Source organism: Enoplosus armatus, chromosome 16 (assembly GCF_043641665.1).
Source record: "Enoplosus armatus isolate fEnoArm2 chromosome 16, fEnoArm2.hap1, whole genome shotgun sequence".
Taxonomy (NCBI): domain Eukaryota; kingdom Metazoa; phylum Chordata; class Actinopteri; order Centrarchiformes; family Enoplosidae; genus Enoplosus; species Enoplosus armatus.
Window position 1 is genome coordinate 4540229 of NC_092195.1, and position 19006 is coordinate 4559234.

At 43.3% G+C, this 19006-nt stretch overlaps 1 protein-coding gene across 1 annotated transcript; it reads left to right on the top strand.

The window, feature by feature from the left end:
- Positions 1 to 2778: 2778 nt before the first annotated feature.
- Positions 2779 to 18955, top strand: kcng2 (potassium voltage-gated channel, subfamily G, member 2). The gene is made up of 2 exons (XM_070922050.1): positions 2779 to 3567; positions 18128 to 18955. The coding sequence occupies exons 1-2, from the start codon at positions 2779 to 2781 to the stop codon at positions 18953 to 18955; spliced, it is 1617 nt and encodes a 538-aa protein (XP_070778151.1).
- The last annotated feature ends 51 nt before the right edge of the window (positions 18956 to 19006 follow it).

The following is a 19006-nucleotide window of genomic DNA, read 5'->3' on the forward strand; positions in this document are numbered from 1 at the left end:
TTACACTTCTGTTTTTGTACGAATTAAACAAACAGGATATGAGGTGTTAGTGAGCTTTAAAGGTGCTGGAAGGCATATTTTGTTACCGCTGGACTGACTCAAGCTAGCTGTTTCCCTCTGCTTCCAGTCTTTATGCTAAGCTAAGCTAAGCATCTACTGGCTGTGGTTCAGATCTTCTTATTTAATTAACGGCTAGCAAGTGAATAAGCTAAGTTCTCAAAACAATTCCTTAAACGATGACTAAACATACTAAACCAAACACACTTTTTAGGCCACAATCCCGCTGCAAATGCCTTCATCTTAATCTGGAATAGAAGATTTCTGTGACTTGATAAGCCTTATTTCACACGTTGCCCCAATGTGGAGCTCCTCCCGTGTAACTTCAATTCACTCTCTCTGTGCTCCTGAAGGGTGCAGTGTCATGCTCAATAAACTGCTCCTGTCAGAAGCACTTTGCCGAGTCGCTGTGCAGGGGGCTGCTCTCTGACCCCCCTCCCTGTTTCAAAATGACTGGCCTCGCAATAGAAGAGCAAGCTCTGAGGAAAGCTAGAGGGGTCCCACTCTTAATTTGTTGTGATGATGTGCCCAGCCTCCCTACATCAGCTCCACTGCCTCAGGTCCAGCACAGTCATCCTTAGTGAGTCAAGGCTCACTGGCATGTTGCTGTATACTTACAGCCTGTGTTCTCTGGATTGTGTATCCAGATGTCCACGCTAAATAAAACAAGAAATGTCTCAGCTTGTTAAGACTGCATGTCTTCAGAAATGTGTAATGGAATCTAAATAGCTTTTTCCAGAAGATGCGAAAAAGAGTCGATCCACACGGACTGAGACATGTCACTGTGTGATCAGGGAGTGATGACACTGGTCTGATTCAGCCAAAACAGCGGGCAGTCGGGCGTCACTGTCTTGATGAAGTCAAAAACATGTTAAAGTAGCCCGTTTTGCTTGATCATCGGCTTTGTTGACCTAGCTTTTTTTTTTTTAGATTCTTTCCAGCTTTGTTTGGAAAGGCAATGTTTCCTCAGGATCTCAGACTTTTAGACCACCGCACCCCTTCATGGCACCCAACCCCCAATGCAACATGCATATACAGAATGCATGTTATGTGATGCTTATCAGTTTTAACAATTTTAGGTTTGATGTAGTCATATTTTATAAAGTCATGTTATGTTATATTAATATTAAGTTAAATAATATAGGGCCACTCTCAACCACTCAGAATAAAGCCTGCAGATTTAACTTAAACTAAACAATTAATGCAATTAAATACGTTGACATGTTAAAGATCCCCTCCACACATGTTAAACCATACATACAAATAGTCTTCTTGGAACAATAAAGTGTGTCTGAATTGCGTATTAAACCGTTTTTAATGCGGTGGATTTGATATTTATTGCTTATTCTTCTGTTTTGATATGTTTGAAATTGTAACAACTGTAATTACTGTAAATGCCGCAGATTTTTAAATGTGGTCAAGCGTCATTAAAACTCACATGGTATGATAAATCTTGCAGCAAAGGGTGCCGCGTCCACATTGGGAACCACTGATTTAGAGGAGCATGCAAACCGATCTTAAAATCACTTTCAACTTGGGAGAAGCAAGATGTCATCCGTAGATAAAACAGATATATGAGCATGTCCGTGTGATCACTTGTTCTACCATACTCCTTCCGTCCTTTCTTTTTTACTTCACTCTGACATTGCCATGAAGTGTGTCCAAGGGGAAACCATTTTCATATTCCTGTGAAGTTTCTCTCTCCTTGTGCTATTGGTTCTGTCTTTCATACATTGTCTTTAGTTGCCGTTGTTATGGCTTCAGTGCTTTCATCATTAACAGCAAAAGCACAGTACATAAATCACACAACTTCACATATATACTTACTGTCAGACGTCCTCACCATATAGTCAGTAATGCCTGCAGTAGTTGTCCTTTTGATCCTGTTTTTCATGTTGACAGGGAAGCCTGGTTTGAATAATACATTGTTATAGAAGCTGTGCGTTCTTACGAAATGAAAAATGAATAAACCATCACCAGACAGATTAGATATAGAACATATGTCTACTCCACGTGTTGCATATAGCAGCTGACGCTTTCCTTGAGTTCATGCTGTAGTTAGGTCTACACTGCGGTGTTGATTTACTACAGTTTGTTACGCAATGCTTTAAACTGTCTGATTCCAGAGCCTGGTGATGCAGTAAATAGCAAAACAACATTATTAATTTCTCTGCGTTGGGTTCAGGCCACAACTTGACATCGAGTTGCTTTTCTTTGAGCTTCCATTGCAATTGGACTCGAGAGAAGTTGTGTTTGACGTTTCTCTCTAAAAAATTCTTTTTGTTCTTCGGCTTGGTTGCCAAAAGGACAAGACGTTCACACAGTGTATTCAAAAGATGTATTTGTACCATCGAGCCTCCTCATTTGTGGAGTAGTTCATACTCTGGTTAAATAAAAGTGAATGTTGGAACACAGCTAATAAGCTACGATACCTTCTTCCACTTTGGGCACAAAAGTCAGCTCTTTAGACCTTTAGACCTTTCATGGACTGGCTTGTCTGGAAAGTTTGATAGATGTAGATGCTTCATATAATCAAACCCTGCTATCCTAAAAAGTGTGTAAAGACACTGAATAAATGTAGTTGTTTGCTTGTCTTTTTTGTCCTACAGAGACGTGCTGTGTTGCTGAATGGGTGACAAGCTCCCAGTCACCTCTCAAACCCTGTGAAGCCCTCCTCCCATCGCATTGTGCAGGACAGGGTCCCCCAGCAGAGTGGCAGTAATGTACCAGGAGGTGGCCTTCCTGGCAGGCAGCACTGAGCACCAGTTCACCACGTTCCGCTTCAACCGTGTGGAGAACCCGCAGGAGGTCTCCTCCAAGAAGGGTTTGTTCTACAAGCGAGCCCAGCTCCTGCTCCATCCTCAGCCCCGCCAACAGGACGGAGATGAGATCGGCCTGGCCGATGGGGCGGCCATTATCAACGTGGGGGGGATCAAGTACCGTATCCCCTGGTCCACGCTGGAGGAGTTCCCCCTGACACGGCTGGGCAAGCTGCGCAGCTGCAGCAACGAGGCCGAGATCATGGACGTGTGCGACGACTACGACGGCAGCCGCAACGAGTATTTCTTCGACCGAAGCCCGTCGGCTTTCCGCACAATCGTCTCTTTCTTAGCGGCCGGGAAGCTGCGGCTGCTGAGGGAGATGTGCGCCCTGTCCTTCCAGGAGGAGCTCCTGTACTGGGGGGTGGAGGAGAACAACCTGGACTGGTGCTGCCTCAGGAAGCTGCGGCTCAGGCAGGAGGAGTACAAGGAGCAGCAACGGCTGGAGGAGGAGGAGGCCGAGCTCACCTCGCCGCAGTCCTGCGAAGAGAGCCAGCAGAGTCCCATAGAGGTGGCGCCAGAAGAGACCCGCGCGGGGGGCTGCATGCGAAGACTTAGGGACATGGTGGAGAACCCCCACTCCGGCCTGCCGGGGAAGATCTTCGCCTGTCTGTCAGTGATATTTGTAGCCATCACCGCTGTGACGCTGTGTGTCAGCACCATGCCAGACCTCAGAGAGGAGGAGGAGAGGGTGAGTTCACTCTTTGTCTTCACTAATCACTTTCAGTAATAACCTTTTTCTTTGTCATTCCTATTAACAGATTCAATTTCCAACTATCCAAACAATCCAAAGTCATATCTGGTTCCCCACATTTAGTGTCCGGGATGAAATCCTGACAATTATTGGATTGGAATTATTTTATTCAGCAGCACTTGGCATCAATGTTAGAAAGCAAGGCATCTCTGACTTTAAAGGGTAAGACAGGATCAAATTACCAATTCCAGAAAAGTAAAAAAGATGAGTAAGACAGCATGCTCTCCGTGGCGTCTAACTGCAGAAAATTTTTTAAAACCATCACACGCAGCACAGATTGTCATGATGAGCACTGTAGTTCTGGCATTATACACTAGAAACTGGAGGAACCCCGGTCTCAGGATTCCGTTTTTTTTTTTTTTATTTCTGCAACAGCCTTAGGGATGTGAACGCTTTACAGCTGCTACAGTAGAATTCAGATTAGCTTGATGCATCAGCCCACATACAGAGTCTTCCTTGGCTTTATTGTAAATCATTACGACAGAGACAGAGGCAAAGGATCAGGGACAGCATACTTTCCTTCATAGCGAAATGTGATCCATGCTCTCCTAAATGTATGCGGTAATTGACAGTGCATAGACAACACGAAGATGAGGAAAAAGGCTATATACTCACATATCTTCAGATGAATTGCCTTTTATGGTTTTGGGCTTCAATTCTGTATTTGCAAAATCCCACATATATGCTCCCCATGCAGTCGATTTTATTTGACCGACTTCCAAAAACGAATATGAAATAAGCTCAAATGAATATGAAATAAACTCATTATTGTTATATAACATGATGAATATGCAAATTGTAGCCAGGAAGCCTTAATCCGTACAGTTAAAGGCTTGTGTACCCAAACCTTATCGAGACCAGCTGACCAGTAAACAAAGTGGGAGCTGTAAATGGAAAACACGTTTATGTTCACTTTGATGCTTCATTTAAGCAGATTAATTTTAACTGCACATCGCATTTTAGAACGCATCTTTGACGTTACAGTCGATTCTGTGCATCCACAAACACGAAAAACTCAACTCATTTTGGAAAATACACATATTTGCTTTGTTTCTGAGAGAGAGAGAGATGAGAAGCTGTAGCTGGGGCGTGATTAGCTTAGCTTAGTATAAAGGCTGGCTCTCGAACGCTCTAATTAACACATTGAATCTCATTTGTTTAATCCACACAGAAAATGAAACGAGATACGCAGAAATGTAAAAACACCACAGCGTGGTTTTAGAGTGGGTTTTCTTGGAAAACAGTGACTGTGCACAGCCAGTCAAGTATTTCCAATGCAAAGTAGCTATAGCCTGCTCAAAAAGCTGCTAGAAAATGGCATATGCTACTTGACATACACATGACATCATTATGCAGGGAAATTAAGTGAAAGCAGCTTAACTAACTCTAACCAGTTTTGTCATTAGCTGCTATAATCTCATATATATATAAATGTAAATCCTGTAATCTCACAAATATTTTAAGCAGGCTACAGAACACTGGAATAACCAACTCACGTATATATTCTTGTAATTGAAATACTAAATCAAGTGAGACAATAAGACTTAGAACAAAGGATGAAGAGTTGCACAGGCAAACAATGGGGATCAATGATTGGTTGTCTGGAGCCCTGATATGCACATTCACGTTACTGGTTGGCTTCTTTAAGAGTGGCTAACGTCTGGCCGGAAATTTGGTCAGACTTGAAATTGATTGGCTGGATTTGTTGCTCGGCTCTTTCTCGAAGAAAAAGTCACGAAATCTAGCAAGAAAGAGGCAAGTTGGCAACAGCTGGCAGAACTCCTGTAGTCTTGTCATCAAAGTGAGGTTTGGTTTGAGGTAGTCACGCGTAGCCAGACCTATGTCCACACTTCAGAGGAAGGTCTGGCTCAACTCATTATCCTTCTAGGATGGGGGAAATACACTCTTTTCATTTCGCTCTCGAAAAGAAAGTAAATGTATTTCCTAGAATGTTGAGCTAGTCATTTAATTACAGTGTACCCCAAAGAAAAGGAATGGGCTTAAAGCAAGTAGTGTATTGGAAATTTAAAAACAAAACTGCGCCTGATAATATGCCAAAGCTGGAAGCTGTTCGGTAGAAATGTCTAAATAAAATGACGATACTCATAACTTTAAGTCTCTGGTCTCTAATTAAGTCTGAAATTGAGAGCAGCGAACATCCACTTGTTGCTGCATTTAGCTTTCATCTCGTAGGAAGAGGAATATTGCCCCTTCAGTCTTTTGTTCCCCCTAACTACACATGTTGTCCGTGACAAGTGGAGCAAAAAAAGCATATCAAAGCTGACAATGTCTTATTCCTAGTCTTTTCATGTCCGCCTTTGCCCCGGAGACTTCAGAAATCCTTGGAGATCTGGCTCCAGAGCGTCTTCGTATCGCACTAATTCACCTATTGTACGACATCAACGGACCAGAGTATGATTAAAGAAGAGCCCCGCGGCTTCTCCCACTGTCAAAGATATGTCTTCATCAGCTGGCTGGGGAGGGGGCTGGTAGCATGAAGTGCGTGCGCTTCAAAGGGAAAATCAATCAGGAAAACAAAGCGGGTGAAAGCTGAACGAAGACCAGCTCAAACATAGTCTCATTTTATCTCCAATTAAGTGTCCTCTGTCATTACACGCCTGTACGAATCTGCGGCTTTAATTATTTGAATCAGAGGAGAAACAGGTGTGATTAGGGACACACTGTGTTTCAAACTCTGGACAGCTGAAAACAGTGTCATTATGGCACCAATTAACCACCCGGAGATGGCGGAAAAAGTAAGTGTCGCTCCTCCTCCGTGGGAACTGCGGTGTGGTTCATTAGGAGTGAAATCCTAACCTGAACCAGCCATGGGAGGCAACCCCAAAAACGCAAGGGTTTGTGGGTATAATGAGGCGGCTGTGTTATTCTGGGAAAACCTAGCATTACACAATGAAGGGAGGCAAACCTGGCGAAATCTAACACGTCTTCACGTGTTCTTAACCGCCACACACAGGACGGTAAATTAAAACACAGTGCCGTCCCAAAATGCCAAAGTCTACTAATATGAGGTGACACATTACTAAAAGACACATCACTGTGTCCTCAAAGTATTGGGGGGGGGCACTTTTGTTTACAACCACTGGCTAGCTGGTCATTGGTCTGTGAGCACATAAATGAGTTGAACGCAAGAAAAAGTAAACTTTCTCACAGTGGTTCAAGAAGAAAAACAAAGGTGTGATGGCGCCCTGCGATTCCTTACTGTTCCCTGCAGTCGTGGTGTGTACAGAGGTGTCAGACAGAGCCGGCTGCGGCTGCTCTCCTCATTACCATGTTAGGAGAAGAGCCTGGCCTCTGAAAACCTGTGCATGCGCTCTGCGAGTGGGCCGTGCTTCCTGCATTGTCCCCGTTCACGCCGACGTCAAGGAAAGCATTGAAGTAGCCGAACACTTTCATGAATCCAGCTCAACTTGGTGAATTGCCTTTGCTAATTATCACATCTCTTTCAGTCAAGTCCGCCCACTCATCCTCCTCCATTACACAGCTTCCTAATATCCATTAGCTTTGATAGCCAGCCATTTACATCTGCACAGAGCCTCCCTATGCTAACCAAACTAATGAAATGACCATTTCCCATTTCGATATTGTAATATATTGTTAATTTAGATAGATAGATTGTTTGATCTGTATGTACATAAATGGACAACAGCAGACAGTCAACATACTGTATGATCACAGAAACACAACACACTGCCTTTACAGTGGTAAACCTGCCTACACCTGTGTCAAATCCAGCATTGAGCAAGCTAATGGGAAAAAGTTCTTGAACAGGTACTGCACTAGTTTTCTCTGAATGAATTCAACTCTGATTTTCAGCATGACAATAAGGCAGATCAGCCCTGACAGATGACTGACAAATCTTATATTGATAAGAAAATGATGGTTTGAACTGTGCTACTTGACTTCAGCGCTCAGCTTTTCATATTGTAGACCATAGTTTATTATTACATAGCTGCATATGGGTTTATTCTAACAGCAATCAACTGTATGAATGCCTTTTTATCCAATAGGATGCAGTCTGTGTTTTTAATGGGAGATTTTCTCCACTAAATGCTTACAGTGCGGCGTGCAGGGGAGTTGCCCTGGGCCGCTACTCTTTTCAATATTTACCCATGACATACCCCATGTTTTGGATAAGTGCAGTGCTACTCTATTTGCGGATGATACAACTATACACTTGGCATCAACTAATATAACTGAATTAAGGAACGCTCTTCAATCTGAACTGCAAGTACTACGTAACTGGATATGTGAGAAAAGACTCAAGAGTTCCAGCGACACAGGCACTAGTCTTACCACACCTTGATTACTGCTCAGCAGTCTGGTCGGGGTGCAGCCAAAAAACATCTGTCTGCGCTCCAAATAGCTCGGAATAAAGCTGCAAGGCCCGCACTGTCCTGTCTGTTAGGTGTGAGGCAGAATACAGAGGGAATCTCTCATGGCTCAGAGGAGAGGTTGGCATGCAATCTAATGAGTTTCTTTCTGTTATAGTAAACAACCAAGTTGACTGTATTCACAAATAAATGACGCGAGAAACCAACATAGGACGGCTACTAGGGCTTATCTAGTTAAACAAAAACCTTTAAATGATACCACGACATTTGCCATTCTTTGATTTGACTTATACTGTTACTTCGAGCATGTTAATGAAATTCATTGTATTAACTTGATTTTCTTTTACCAGTTTTGGGGCAGCTGAAAGAAAATTTGAACACAACACTGACATATTACCACCATAAATGTTTATATGGCTTTCTAAAAAGCTAAAAGCTAAAAATATATCGAGCTGAGGTGACAATTCTCTGTGGGTCCATCACTACCAGTGACCCCTTTCACATACATGTAGCCACGTAAGACGCTCAAAGCATCACAACATTTTTACTTGCCAGTAAATGAAGTCATGTTATGAAGCTGTCGGCCATGTGGATTCCGGCCTAAATTAAATTGCGCTGTGAAGCCAGGAGGCCAGTGCAACCTAAACCCAGGAAGCGGCCATGCACTCTGTCACTTGAGCCAGAGGAGAGAGTCCTGGCAGAAACCAGAAGTTTTTAAGGAGCCGCCTGCAATGGAAAGCACTTAGCCTGGCTGTCTAATCTAATGTGGCTCTTAGAGAAGCATTCAGGGGCTGGGAGACCTTTCTCCACCCCTTTCTCTCTCGTACACACAAACACACACACACACACAAAAAGAAGCTATATTGCATTTCACATTTCATGGTCCCTCTTCCACACTCTCTGGATGAATAGGGGATTAAACATCTCAAGTGTTTTGTCGATTTCTTCCCTCAGAATTGTTCACATAAGCATCTTTGAAAACTGTGTTCTCCATTTATCTCCTGCGAGAGCCCCGGCTGTGGATCTAACCTTTCAGTGACTCTGCTCATACCTCAGAGTCCTATACACTCATTCTGATGTAAATCCCAGCCATTTTAAACTACACCCCTTCCACAGCCATATATCATCACAGGGGAGCCAGAGCTCAGAGGGTGCGGACGGGGTGGAATAGAAATGTGTGCAAACGCTGTAGGAAAATAGAGAGAATTTTGCCGTGGCCAACGCTGAAAATAGGAGGTGCACATCACTCATTCCTCCTGACTGTGAGTTAGGCATACTGCTGTTCATGCCCATAGAAATGTGCAATCCATCATGGTGGTGATGATTTGTGTTCCTCATCCAGCGTTCGATGAATGATTTCTGGTGAGTTGAGGAGTGATTTCTTTCGATTTACAAACTGTAAATCTCTCATAGGAATATTGTATTGCTAGAACTTTAGTAAGCCTCTATACTCGCAAAGTGATAGGTGACTTGTATGGAAATGTAATACCATATAAAAAGGTTCTTTAAGCTGTTGCTGTAAATGTTAGTACACTACTTTAAAGTAGGCTCAGTCAAACTTGCTGTGCAACTGCGCAGTACCATCAGTACCAAGAGACCTGAGGCAAATTGTGCTTTGTGATGTTGGGCTTTATAATTATAATTAACTTGCTTGACATCAGTCTATCATATTTTTTTTCTGTATTTATCAATTTAAGTTTCATAATGTTGATTCTAAAATGTGTGCCATTTGTTCTGTAACAAAAACAAAACCATGAAATCCACCAAAAACTACTGGTCAAAAAATGTTTGATAAAGCATTATTAATACAGGACTATGGTAGCCAAAACTATGGTGGCCGAAAAGGGCAAATGCGCTACAACGGCCCAAAACATTTCCATTAGGGAATCGTGCTGCAGCTTCAGAAATGATGCAAATTCAACAACACATACGAAAACCCAAAAACACAAACATTAACAGCAAATGCACTGCAAAGCGCTGCATATAAAGTCAACACAATGTAAGTGCTCTGGCTTCTAGAGGGAGCACTGAGTGGAACAGCTTGATTTTCGAGGGGGGAGTGCGTGTTTCTGAAGCGGAAAGAAAAGTGGAGTAAAGCAGCGACATATAAAGGTATTCTTTTTTTACCTTTGGCCTTAGAGCAACAGGTTTATGTAGCTAGTGTTTGCGTGCTCTCGTCTGGCCTCTGTTGGGCATAAAATCAAGCTGTTCCAGCGTGTTTGCTGTTAATGTATTTGTTTTGGCTTTCTGCGGCACGTTTTTTCATTCGTAGCACGTTTCCGCAGTTGTATTTGTTTTGAGTTTTGCGTATGTGTTTTAGAATTTGCATAGTTTCTGAAGCTGCCGCATGTTTCTCCTAATTGCAATGTTTTGGACTGTTGTGGTGCGCTTACCCTTGTCGGCCACCGTACAAAATTGACAAGGGATTGCAGCGTCTGACAACTAGAGCGAGGAAAAGTTGCAACAAAGACCAGGTTTAAGAAAGTTTAAAAATTTGGAGACACCAAAAGTTTGTGGACTTAAAGTCGAGATGAAACAGCATTTCGAGAGTATCTAACTTCTGTATCGGGTTGTATTTGCAAATGAAGCAGGACAGGCAGGCGGGACACAACTTGTAAACCACTTGTAACCAATGAATGTTAGCTCTGTGTCGCTAAAAGTTGAAGATTGATTGATGGGTGAATGTCATGATGTTATTGGTTGAAAGTGGTTGGTTCAAACTTGTAAGCACACAGGAAGCAAACATGATCGGAAGAAACATGATTGGATTTTGATATAAGAATACAAAAAAAATGTTTTTTTTGGCATGTATTGTTAGATGGGTGCACAATATGACCGGGGATGGGATCTAAAAGGATTAGAAGAGCATTTTTCATTTCATCTCGACTTTGAGCATGGGTTGTGACAGCCTCGTTTGAGGGTGTTTCTATGGTGTGGGTGCGCTCAGCCTGTAAAAAAATAAGGCTAAACGTTAACTTTCCTCCATGTGCTTTAGCAGGCTGGTGCATTGCCGTTTGGATTCAGGATAAAATGAGAACCCACAAAAACTGAGGGTAAAAGAGGTTAAATTATGTCTTCCTCCAACCCTTATGTTACTCACTGCTAACAGAGAAATGCTTCAGTTGTCCTCGCTGTAATTGCTCCTCCCCGCGGAGCTGCAAGCACACCCAACTGAACAGCCTCTCAACACACGAAGAGGGAACGGCAGATCCTTCTCCTGTTACCATAGAAGCATTTGCATTAGTAAACATTTGCAGCTAGAGTAGTCGGACTGCAGTTGACTGAAATAATGTCCAGCAATACCCAATATTTTTAAAAATATTTCTACCACTGTGACCGCAAAGGAAGCACTTTGCTGTGTGGATAAGATGAAGGATATTGACTGATGATTCTCCCGGGGATATGAGGGTACAGTTGTGCCAAAATCTAATCAAAACATGGAGAGGAGTTTGACTCCCAGGAGATGGAGCTTTCAAGCCGTGTCCAAATGTTCTGCTGCTCAAGTGGAATATCACTCAGAATATATACACCATTTTCAGCCCAGTTGAGTTGCATTAGCCTCGCTCATAAATGTTAATTCAAATAAGCTGTGCCTGTTATGGCTTTGTGAAACAGTGGTGAGCTTTTTGGAACAAATGAGTTGACTCCTGGTGAAACGACAATAAACCAAAAGCACTCTGTACAAGCCAAACAACCAAAACTAGATGTTAAAACCGGAAAACACTCTCACTAATTTACTCCCCCCTCTGTCGACCACTGTCCATCAGTTATAGTGGTGTATTTTAACATGGGAGAGCGAGAGCACACGCAGACATCCATATCGATGGTACTTTAGATTAGGTTAGATCAGATGAAACTGTAATGACCCCCATGGGGAATTTGGCTTGTCACAGCAGCAGAGAACAGGATATAAATAACAGTATATGGACATACAGTGTCAAGACAGTGTTCCTATTGTCGCAGGCTGAAGTGGATGGCCAGATATTCAGCTCTAACATTAGGCGTACTGACAGAACAATGCATTAATGTGTCAAATACACCATTAGCAGAGCAGTAGTTACGGGCAACGTAAGGTGTGCAAATGTGTGTTGGTGGCTTTTACAGAGGGAAGAACACGTATTATGTGTTCTGAAGGCTGCTAAAGGTTGTAGACTGCAGGTTGAAAAGGAATGAAATATTTTCATCCAGCAAAGATCAGAAAGCATCGGCCATAACGTTCTGCCGCCCTCCCCAAAGAGCCAACTGTAATAAATACATATTGACAGGCAACAAAACTGCTTGGGCCGAGGCCAGTGCCCCGTGTGTGTGTGTGTGTGTGTGTGTGTGTGTGTGTGAGTTATAGCAGTGTTTTCTGGCTATTGAAAAATAAATAAATTTCCGAAATGATTAAAGAATTTGATCAATCTCTACGAAGGAGGTGGATCAGACCTCTTCTGATTCCTCTTCCTCTTGCCAAAGACGATGCTTATTAAAGTCTTTAAAAAGTTCCAGACAAAGTGATCACGATTATGTAATTATTGAATCTGGGTTTCAGCAGAATACTTTGACTCCTAATTAAGATTCTGCGTCCTAATCAAATCAAACACACAGAAGTGGGGAGGAAATTCAAACTGTAAGCTAAGACAGCCTGGTATGTAGGAATGACGGCTAAGATGTTATTATTTGGTAATTTTGAGAAACAATTTAGGCACACAGCAGGTCACTAAGCTACTAACTTGGCGGGAACATTGGTCTTATTTGTTATAATTTCTGTAAAATGACTTGAGCGAGCTTCTGTCTGCTCACATTTCTCCCCGAGGCGGGCTTCCCTGCACCATCCTGACCTACAGATTTACCGTCTCCATTTTCCCAGGCACCCTGGTTACTTGCAATAATCAGTGAATGTCACAGATTTGACATGGAATCAAAGTCACTTTTAGGTTGTGGGAGAATAATTAAGATGAGGATAGAAAACTTGTGCTGAGATGCGCAGTAGACTCTGTGCTGACGGTGAAATGGAGCAGGTTACATCAGTACTAATGGTTATTGAATACACAGTAAACTGTGGGGGGTAAGAGCCTATCCCAGCATGCACTGGGTGAGTGGCAGGGTACATCATGGACAGGTCAACAGTCTTTTACAGGGCTATAAATAGACAAACAAATACACTTCTTCTCTGGGCTATGTAGAGTTTCCAATTGACTTCAACTGCAACTAGTCCATAAATTACTGGAATTCTGGGGTTTGCGTTAAGCAGCCGTGTGTAAGTATGCTATGTTACTTTACTTTTTAGCTGTGGAAAATGATTGCCTATGATGTTGTATGGAAATAAAAAAAAGTCACACCCTTAGTAACCTTCCAACAGGGAATGTCGCCCCCTCGTTTTCAGCCGGTCCACCACTTTGGTCCAAAGTGAAATGTCTCGACAAATATTGGTTTGTGTTATAACTTTGGTCGTCCCCAAATCTAGCGTCATCATCGGGTTAAAATTTCACTTTGTCAAATATCAAATGCAGTACCTGCAAAACAGCCCCCACATTCCCAAACGCCTCCGCTGTGCTTTGTGTTCAGTACTAATTAGCAGATGCCAACACTCTAAGTGAAACTGGTGACTGTGGTAAGCATTACCTGCTGAACATCAGCATTTGAACACTGTCATCGTTAGCACCGAGCTGCCATCGGTGTTTAGGCCAGAGCTCTGCTGTGCCTACTACAGCCAATGTGTCTCTCATCTGCTGTGTGGGAGACAGTCCTGAACGCTTTCCCTGGGAAAGCTGAGAGGAGTGGATGTGCGCTGCTCTTTATTGGAGTGGGGGAAGTTAGCCAGACGTGCATTTGCCAAACCAAACAGTCTTCATCCATGAAGCCTTCTCTCGTGTAAAACCGAAACAGTTTGAGCGCACTTCAACTTAAAGGGTAAGTACATCCTCAAATTCTGCTAGAACCGAGATATTTAAAAAAAAAAATGCAACAGAGGAGTGGGGGTGTCAGTATTTAGCATATTTCCATTACTGTTCAGCCCTAAATGTCTTGTTCTGTGTTTGTGCTCTGAATATAGCACACTTATTATAGAGGATGAATACAGCTCTTTTTCATGTACAATGTTGTCTCTCTGCTGGAGTTTATGAGGCTCGCCACCAGCAGTTTTTGAGTGTGGTATGTGCTCATTGTTGCCTCTTGTGGCTGATGGTGAGAGACTCTCAGTAAGACCGTAGCTCCAGTGGGGTTTTTTTCCGGCCTCCAGCCTCAGGGGGCAGAAATGAGCACCAGGCTGTGCATTAAAAAAACTGGACACACAGATAAATGTATGCTTCATCTGAGGTGTTTCCAAGCCGCATGTTTCAGTCTTACAACAAAGAAGGCTTTCCAGGAGGAGTACCAACTGGATGGTTTGGCAAATGCACATCTGGTTAGCATCCCCACTTCTGTTAAAGTGCAGCATAGTATTTATTTTAGCTTAGTATTTGGTTTTTGACCTGCAAAGTTGTCATTTGTCGCTTTGGCAGTAAAGCTTGTGGCCTGCTGTCACGTATGCTGGAGTGTCAGAGCCACTGAACCACGCATGGATGAGTCAGGTGTCTTTGTGCAAAGCGCGTAAGAAGCAGGCAAAAGCGAGCCCTTTTATTTCTATATGCATTATCGTCACATGGAGACACCAGCTGTGGGTAATCGAGCCCTCTTCATCCTGTATGTAACTGGTTTCAATCTATTTAGATATTTATGACTGAACACAACTTGAGAACGTCCAATTATGTCAGCGGCAAAATGAGACGTACTTCTTTTAGACAAATGCACCTTTTTCTTTGGTTTTGCATTTACATTCTATTTAAACGGAAATGGAAAAAGTACTTGCTTGACCTTAAAACCCCGAGGATTCAGACACGTTATTGATCTGTAATGAGATTCTGGATTTGTGAAGAAGCATCTTAAGATGGTTTCTGGAAGAGATGGAAAAAGTGTTGAAATTCAATCTGGCCGGTGGAACAAACACACTCAGTGCACACAGCAGAGCCCATTGAGGTGCACGAACGATAATGGTAAATAAATCCATTAAAAGCATGGGTGTGCCGAAGACACGACCAGTACTTGAAGTCCGCCTCTTTGTGAATCACACCCACTCCGGCTTATCTGAGGGGATCAGAGGTGAGCCGTCGCTTCCTGTGCTGTTTGGTTTACATGCTTGTCTTCAGCTGTGACAGGGTCATAGTCCCCTGATCGCTGAGACGGATAATTGTGTGCTTTTAATTTGATACTTGGTGCTTCTGCGTGCATCAGAGGCCTTACAGTGCGGAGAGGGAGTGGAAAAAACGCACTCACTCAGCCAGAAAGCCTCCGACAGAGAACAATACAAATGCGCTGGTCAAATTCAAGGAAGTGGACGGTATCGGTTTCAAACGTGTCCCAAGCAGACAGACTCTCTTGTGTGTGCAGAGGAGCAGAATGACAGAGGAAGCGTGAAGCATACTGGTTAGCATGTGAGAATGAGTGAGCTCTGGGAGGATTTGGACAGTGGCACATTTATTTGTTTTGGCTTCAGACTCTCATTACTTTGGATGTGAAATGACAGCATGTGGTTAGAGGGTGGATTTCAGCTCAAATTTGAATCACTGAGCTTCAACACTGCCATGTGCTGCGGCACTTTAATCTCATTTCTGCATTTTTAGGAAAACTGGTGAAAAGAAAGACACCTTTGTAGGTTAGGGTTAACGGTCTGCCACAGGAGCATCTGGACGCAAAGGTGGATTGATAACTCTGGGTTAGAGAGAGAAACAGCAAATATGATAGTTACAATATGAGATCTAGACTTTACGAAAGAGCAGATACATATTTTACCTTGGAGGCTGTTTTACTGAATATAATAATATTCAGCAAAGCGCTGTTGCCTCTATAATCTATCCAAATGTTTTTGGCATTCTGAAAAGGGAGAATATGAACAAAAAGTGTTTTTGGTTTTAAATTTCAGGTCCAATTTGGCTTAAAATCCCCTCCAACCGAAGCTGACAATCTGTGCTCTTAACCTCATGGTTGTTTTATGATTTCATATTTCAAAATAAGAGTATGAAGGCTTGTTAGCAGCTGGCCAGGGACATGTGGAGCTGTGCTGAGGCAGAGAACTTATTTTTAATTTTAATCTCTTTTAAATGACTTCAGCCAAAGGAGTCTCTCTGATGTGACTAATAGAAAATAAGATTCTGTAGTCTCTGTACTGTAGCTATAGTTTATCTGGGTAGCAGGCCGATGCAGACGAGTCTCCATTACTGCAGTGGCACTTCACTTGTAAACCCACACAATAACATTGTGACTTTTATAAAGGATTTTACTTTTTAAGTGCTTTTCCTGTAGAATCCGTTATATCATTATTGCAATGCAATTTGAATAAAGGTTTTAATCTAGCAGTGTTATACTAGCAGCCCCGTGAGGCTGCTAGCATTAGGATTGTTAGCTTGTTAGCATGCTGATGTTTGCTTACCATTTTGCACTGTATTGGTTTTGCGTGTTTGCATGCTTACCTGTTCTAATTAGGACTAAACGCAAAGTGCAGCTGAGGCTGATGGGAACGTCTTGCGTTCTGGCGGTACAGTATTTGGTCATAAACTGAAGTATTGGACAAAATGAAATTTTGACCAGATGATGGCGCTAAAAGATAATCTGTTTTATCGGATCACAATGTAAGAAATCACGGACAGCAAGTTTGATGATTTATGAATTATAATCACAAGCTAGCGAGCAGTGCCGCATAAACACTGTGGAGGTCGGACAGAAGGGCTATTGTTACTTTTCCCAAAGCCTGTGACAGAACAATCACAGCCTTCCAGTAAAGTCAGAGAGGGTGATTTCCGACCGTGATCAACCAAAACATCTCTGCTTTTACTGCCAGTGGAAAGTTTGAGGTTGCAGTAATGGCGTTACTAAAGAAAATAACCCATCATCCGGCCAGCAGATGCACACCACTTTTGATCATTATGACTACATGCCCATATACTCAATATTATTACAGTTTTCTCTTATTTCGTCTCATTTTATTTACCAGCCTTCACGTCGGCAGTTTATTGCTGCTGCTGTGTGATCTCCAGCTTAGCCCATCGGTGATATACATGGTCCTTAAAGGGTTTAAGTTTGACGTCTCAAGGGCAAACTAAGTGTATAGTTGGAAAATGCATGAGGCTCAGTTGGAATGACATTTCCATGGAGGAGAGCTGTTGACTGAGCAAATACATAAAGGGGACGGTTTGTTTATATATTTACTGTTGTGCACCTTCACAACCTCACAGTGTCAATGTCGTCATATGTTTCCGCACAACCACCAAAAGTCTTGTCGTGAACATCTGAGCCATGTAGCACAACAGGGGAGTGCGTCTGAAACGAGATGATGTTTTTAGAAACGGCTATTTCTAGTAGTATTACATGACATTTAAAGGGGTTTTATAGGAGTCTGGAGAGAGTTTTCTTCATTGCTTGATTGTTTCCACATTTTCTAATTAATCCACACATAATTAACTGACACAAATAAAGTAAAGAATATTTTTTGCTCATTAATAACACTTAAGTAAATGCAGAAAAATGAAAAGCTTTTTCTTTTTTTCAGTCTCCTCCAGGGGTGACTTTGACTTAATAACCAAGTAATCTCTTATAATTATATTTTCAAATATTTATGAACGCTATTTCAGCAGTCTTGAAAAAATAGATTATCGTTAAAAAGGGGGGAATATTTCAGCTGTGGTAGCTTTAAGAATCCACAGTGAGACAGTTCATTTCTTGCGTAACATTAACTGCACATCTTACAGCTTTGTCCTCCCGATCGCTCAGGTTTAATGTGTAAGTCAGTGATGTTTACCAGATGAAATAATCAAAGCCTTCGTTTACGCTCCGTGAATCTTTCAGCGCCTTCTCTGTTGTGCTTTGTTTGGGGGAAAGAACAGAATCACCTTTTTGTAGTGAGATCAAACGCATCGACCCCTTCCGTCAATGACGAGCCCGCAAATCAAATAGCAGGCTTTGAAATAGATTCGTAATTACTGCCTTCATGCTGCATCTTCACGTCACCTTCATCTGAAGCGCTTTTGGAGTTCACATATCTGGCACGCTGAAGGGTATTATTGCTGGTACGTAATGTAACACGACCCTTAATGTCTGTCTTTATGTGCCCCCCTCCCCCTTCTCCGCAGGGTGTGTGCTCCCAGAGGTGCTATAACATCTTTGTTCTGGAGACGGTGTGCGTTGCCTGGTTCTCCCTGGAGTTCATGCTGCGCTTCATTCAGACGCAGAGCAAGTGCATGTTCCTGCGCACGCCTCTGAACGTCATCGACGTGGTGGCCATCCTTCCGTACTACATCACCCTCATTGTGGACTCTCTGTCAGTGGGGGGGAAACCTGCAGGCTCAGGGAACAACTACCTGGAGAAGGTGGGGTTAGTTCTCCGAGTCCTGCGAGCTCTACGGATCTTTTACGTGATGAGGCTGGCCCGCCACTCCCTAGGCTTGCAGACGCTTGGTCTGACGGTGAGGAGGTGTACGCGTGAGTTCGGCCTGCTGCTGCTGTTCCTTTGCGTGGCCATGGCTCTTTTCTCCCCACTGGTGTTCCTAGCTGAGAGCGAGATGGGCGCCAAGCAGGAGTTCACTAGCATCCCGGGTAGCTACTGGTGGGCCGTCATCTCCATGACGACGGTCGGCTACGGAGACATGGTGCCCAGAAGCATCCCCGGCCAGGTGGTGGCGCTCAGCAGCATCCTGAGCGGCATCCTCCTCATGGCCTTCCCCGTCACCTCCATCTTTCACACCTTCTCTCGCTCCTACGTGGAGCTGAAGGAGGAACAGAGCCGGGCGCTGAGGCAGAAGCCGGACTCGCAGGACAGCACCAAGTCCCAGAACAGTGAAGACTCTCAGGAGACGGACAGCTACCACGGCATCGCGGAGGCCGCAGCCTCATCCGTGCAGCGCAGGAAGTCCATGGCTTTTCATAGGGCTGCTGAGATTAGAGCGTCCACGCAAACTTAGCTGCTCTGTCTGTCTGTCTGTCTGTCTGTCTGTGTTCAAGTGGCAGCCTAG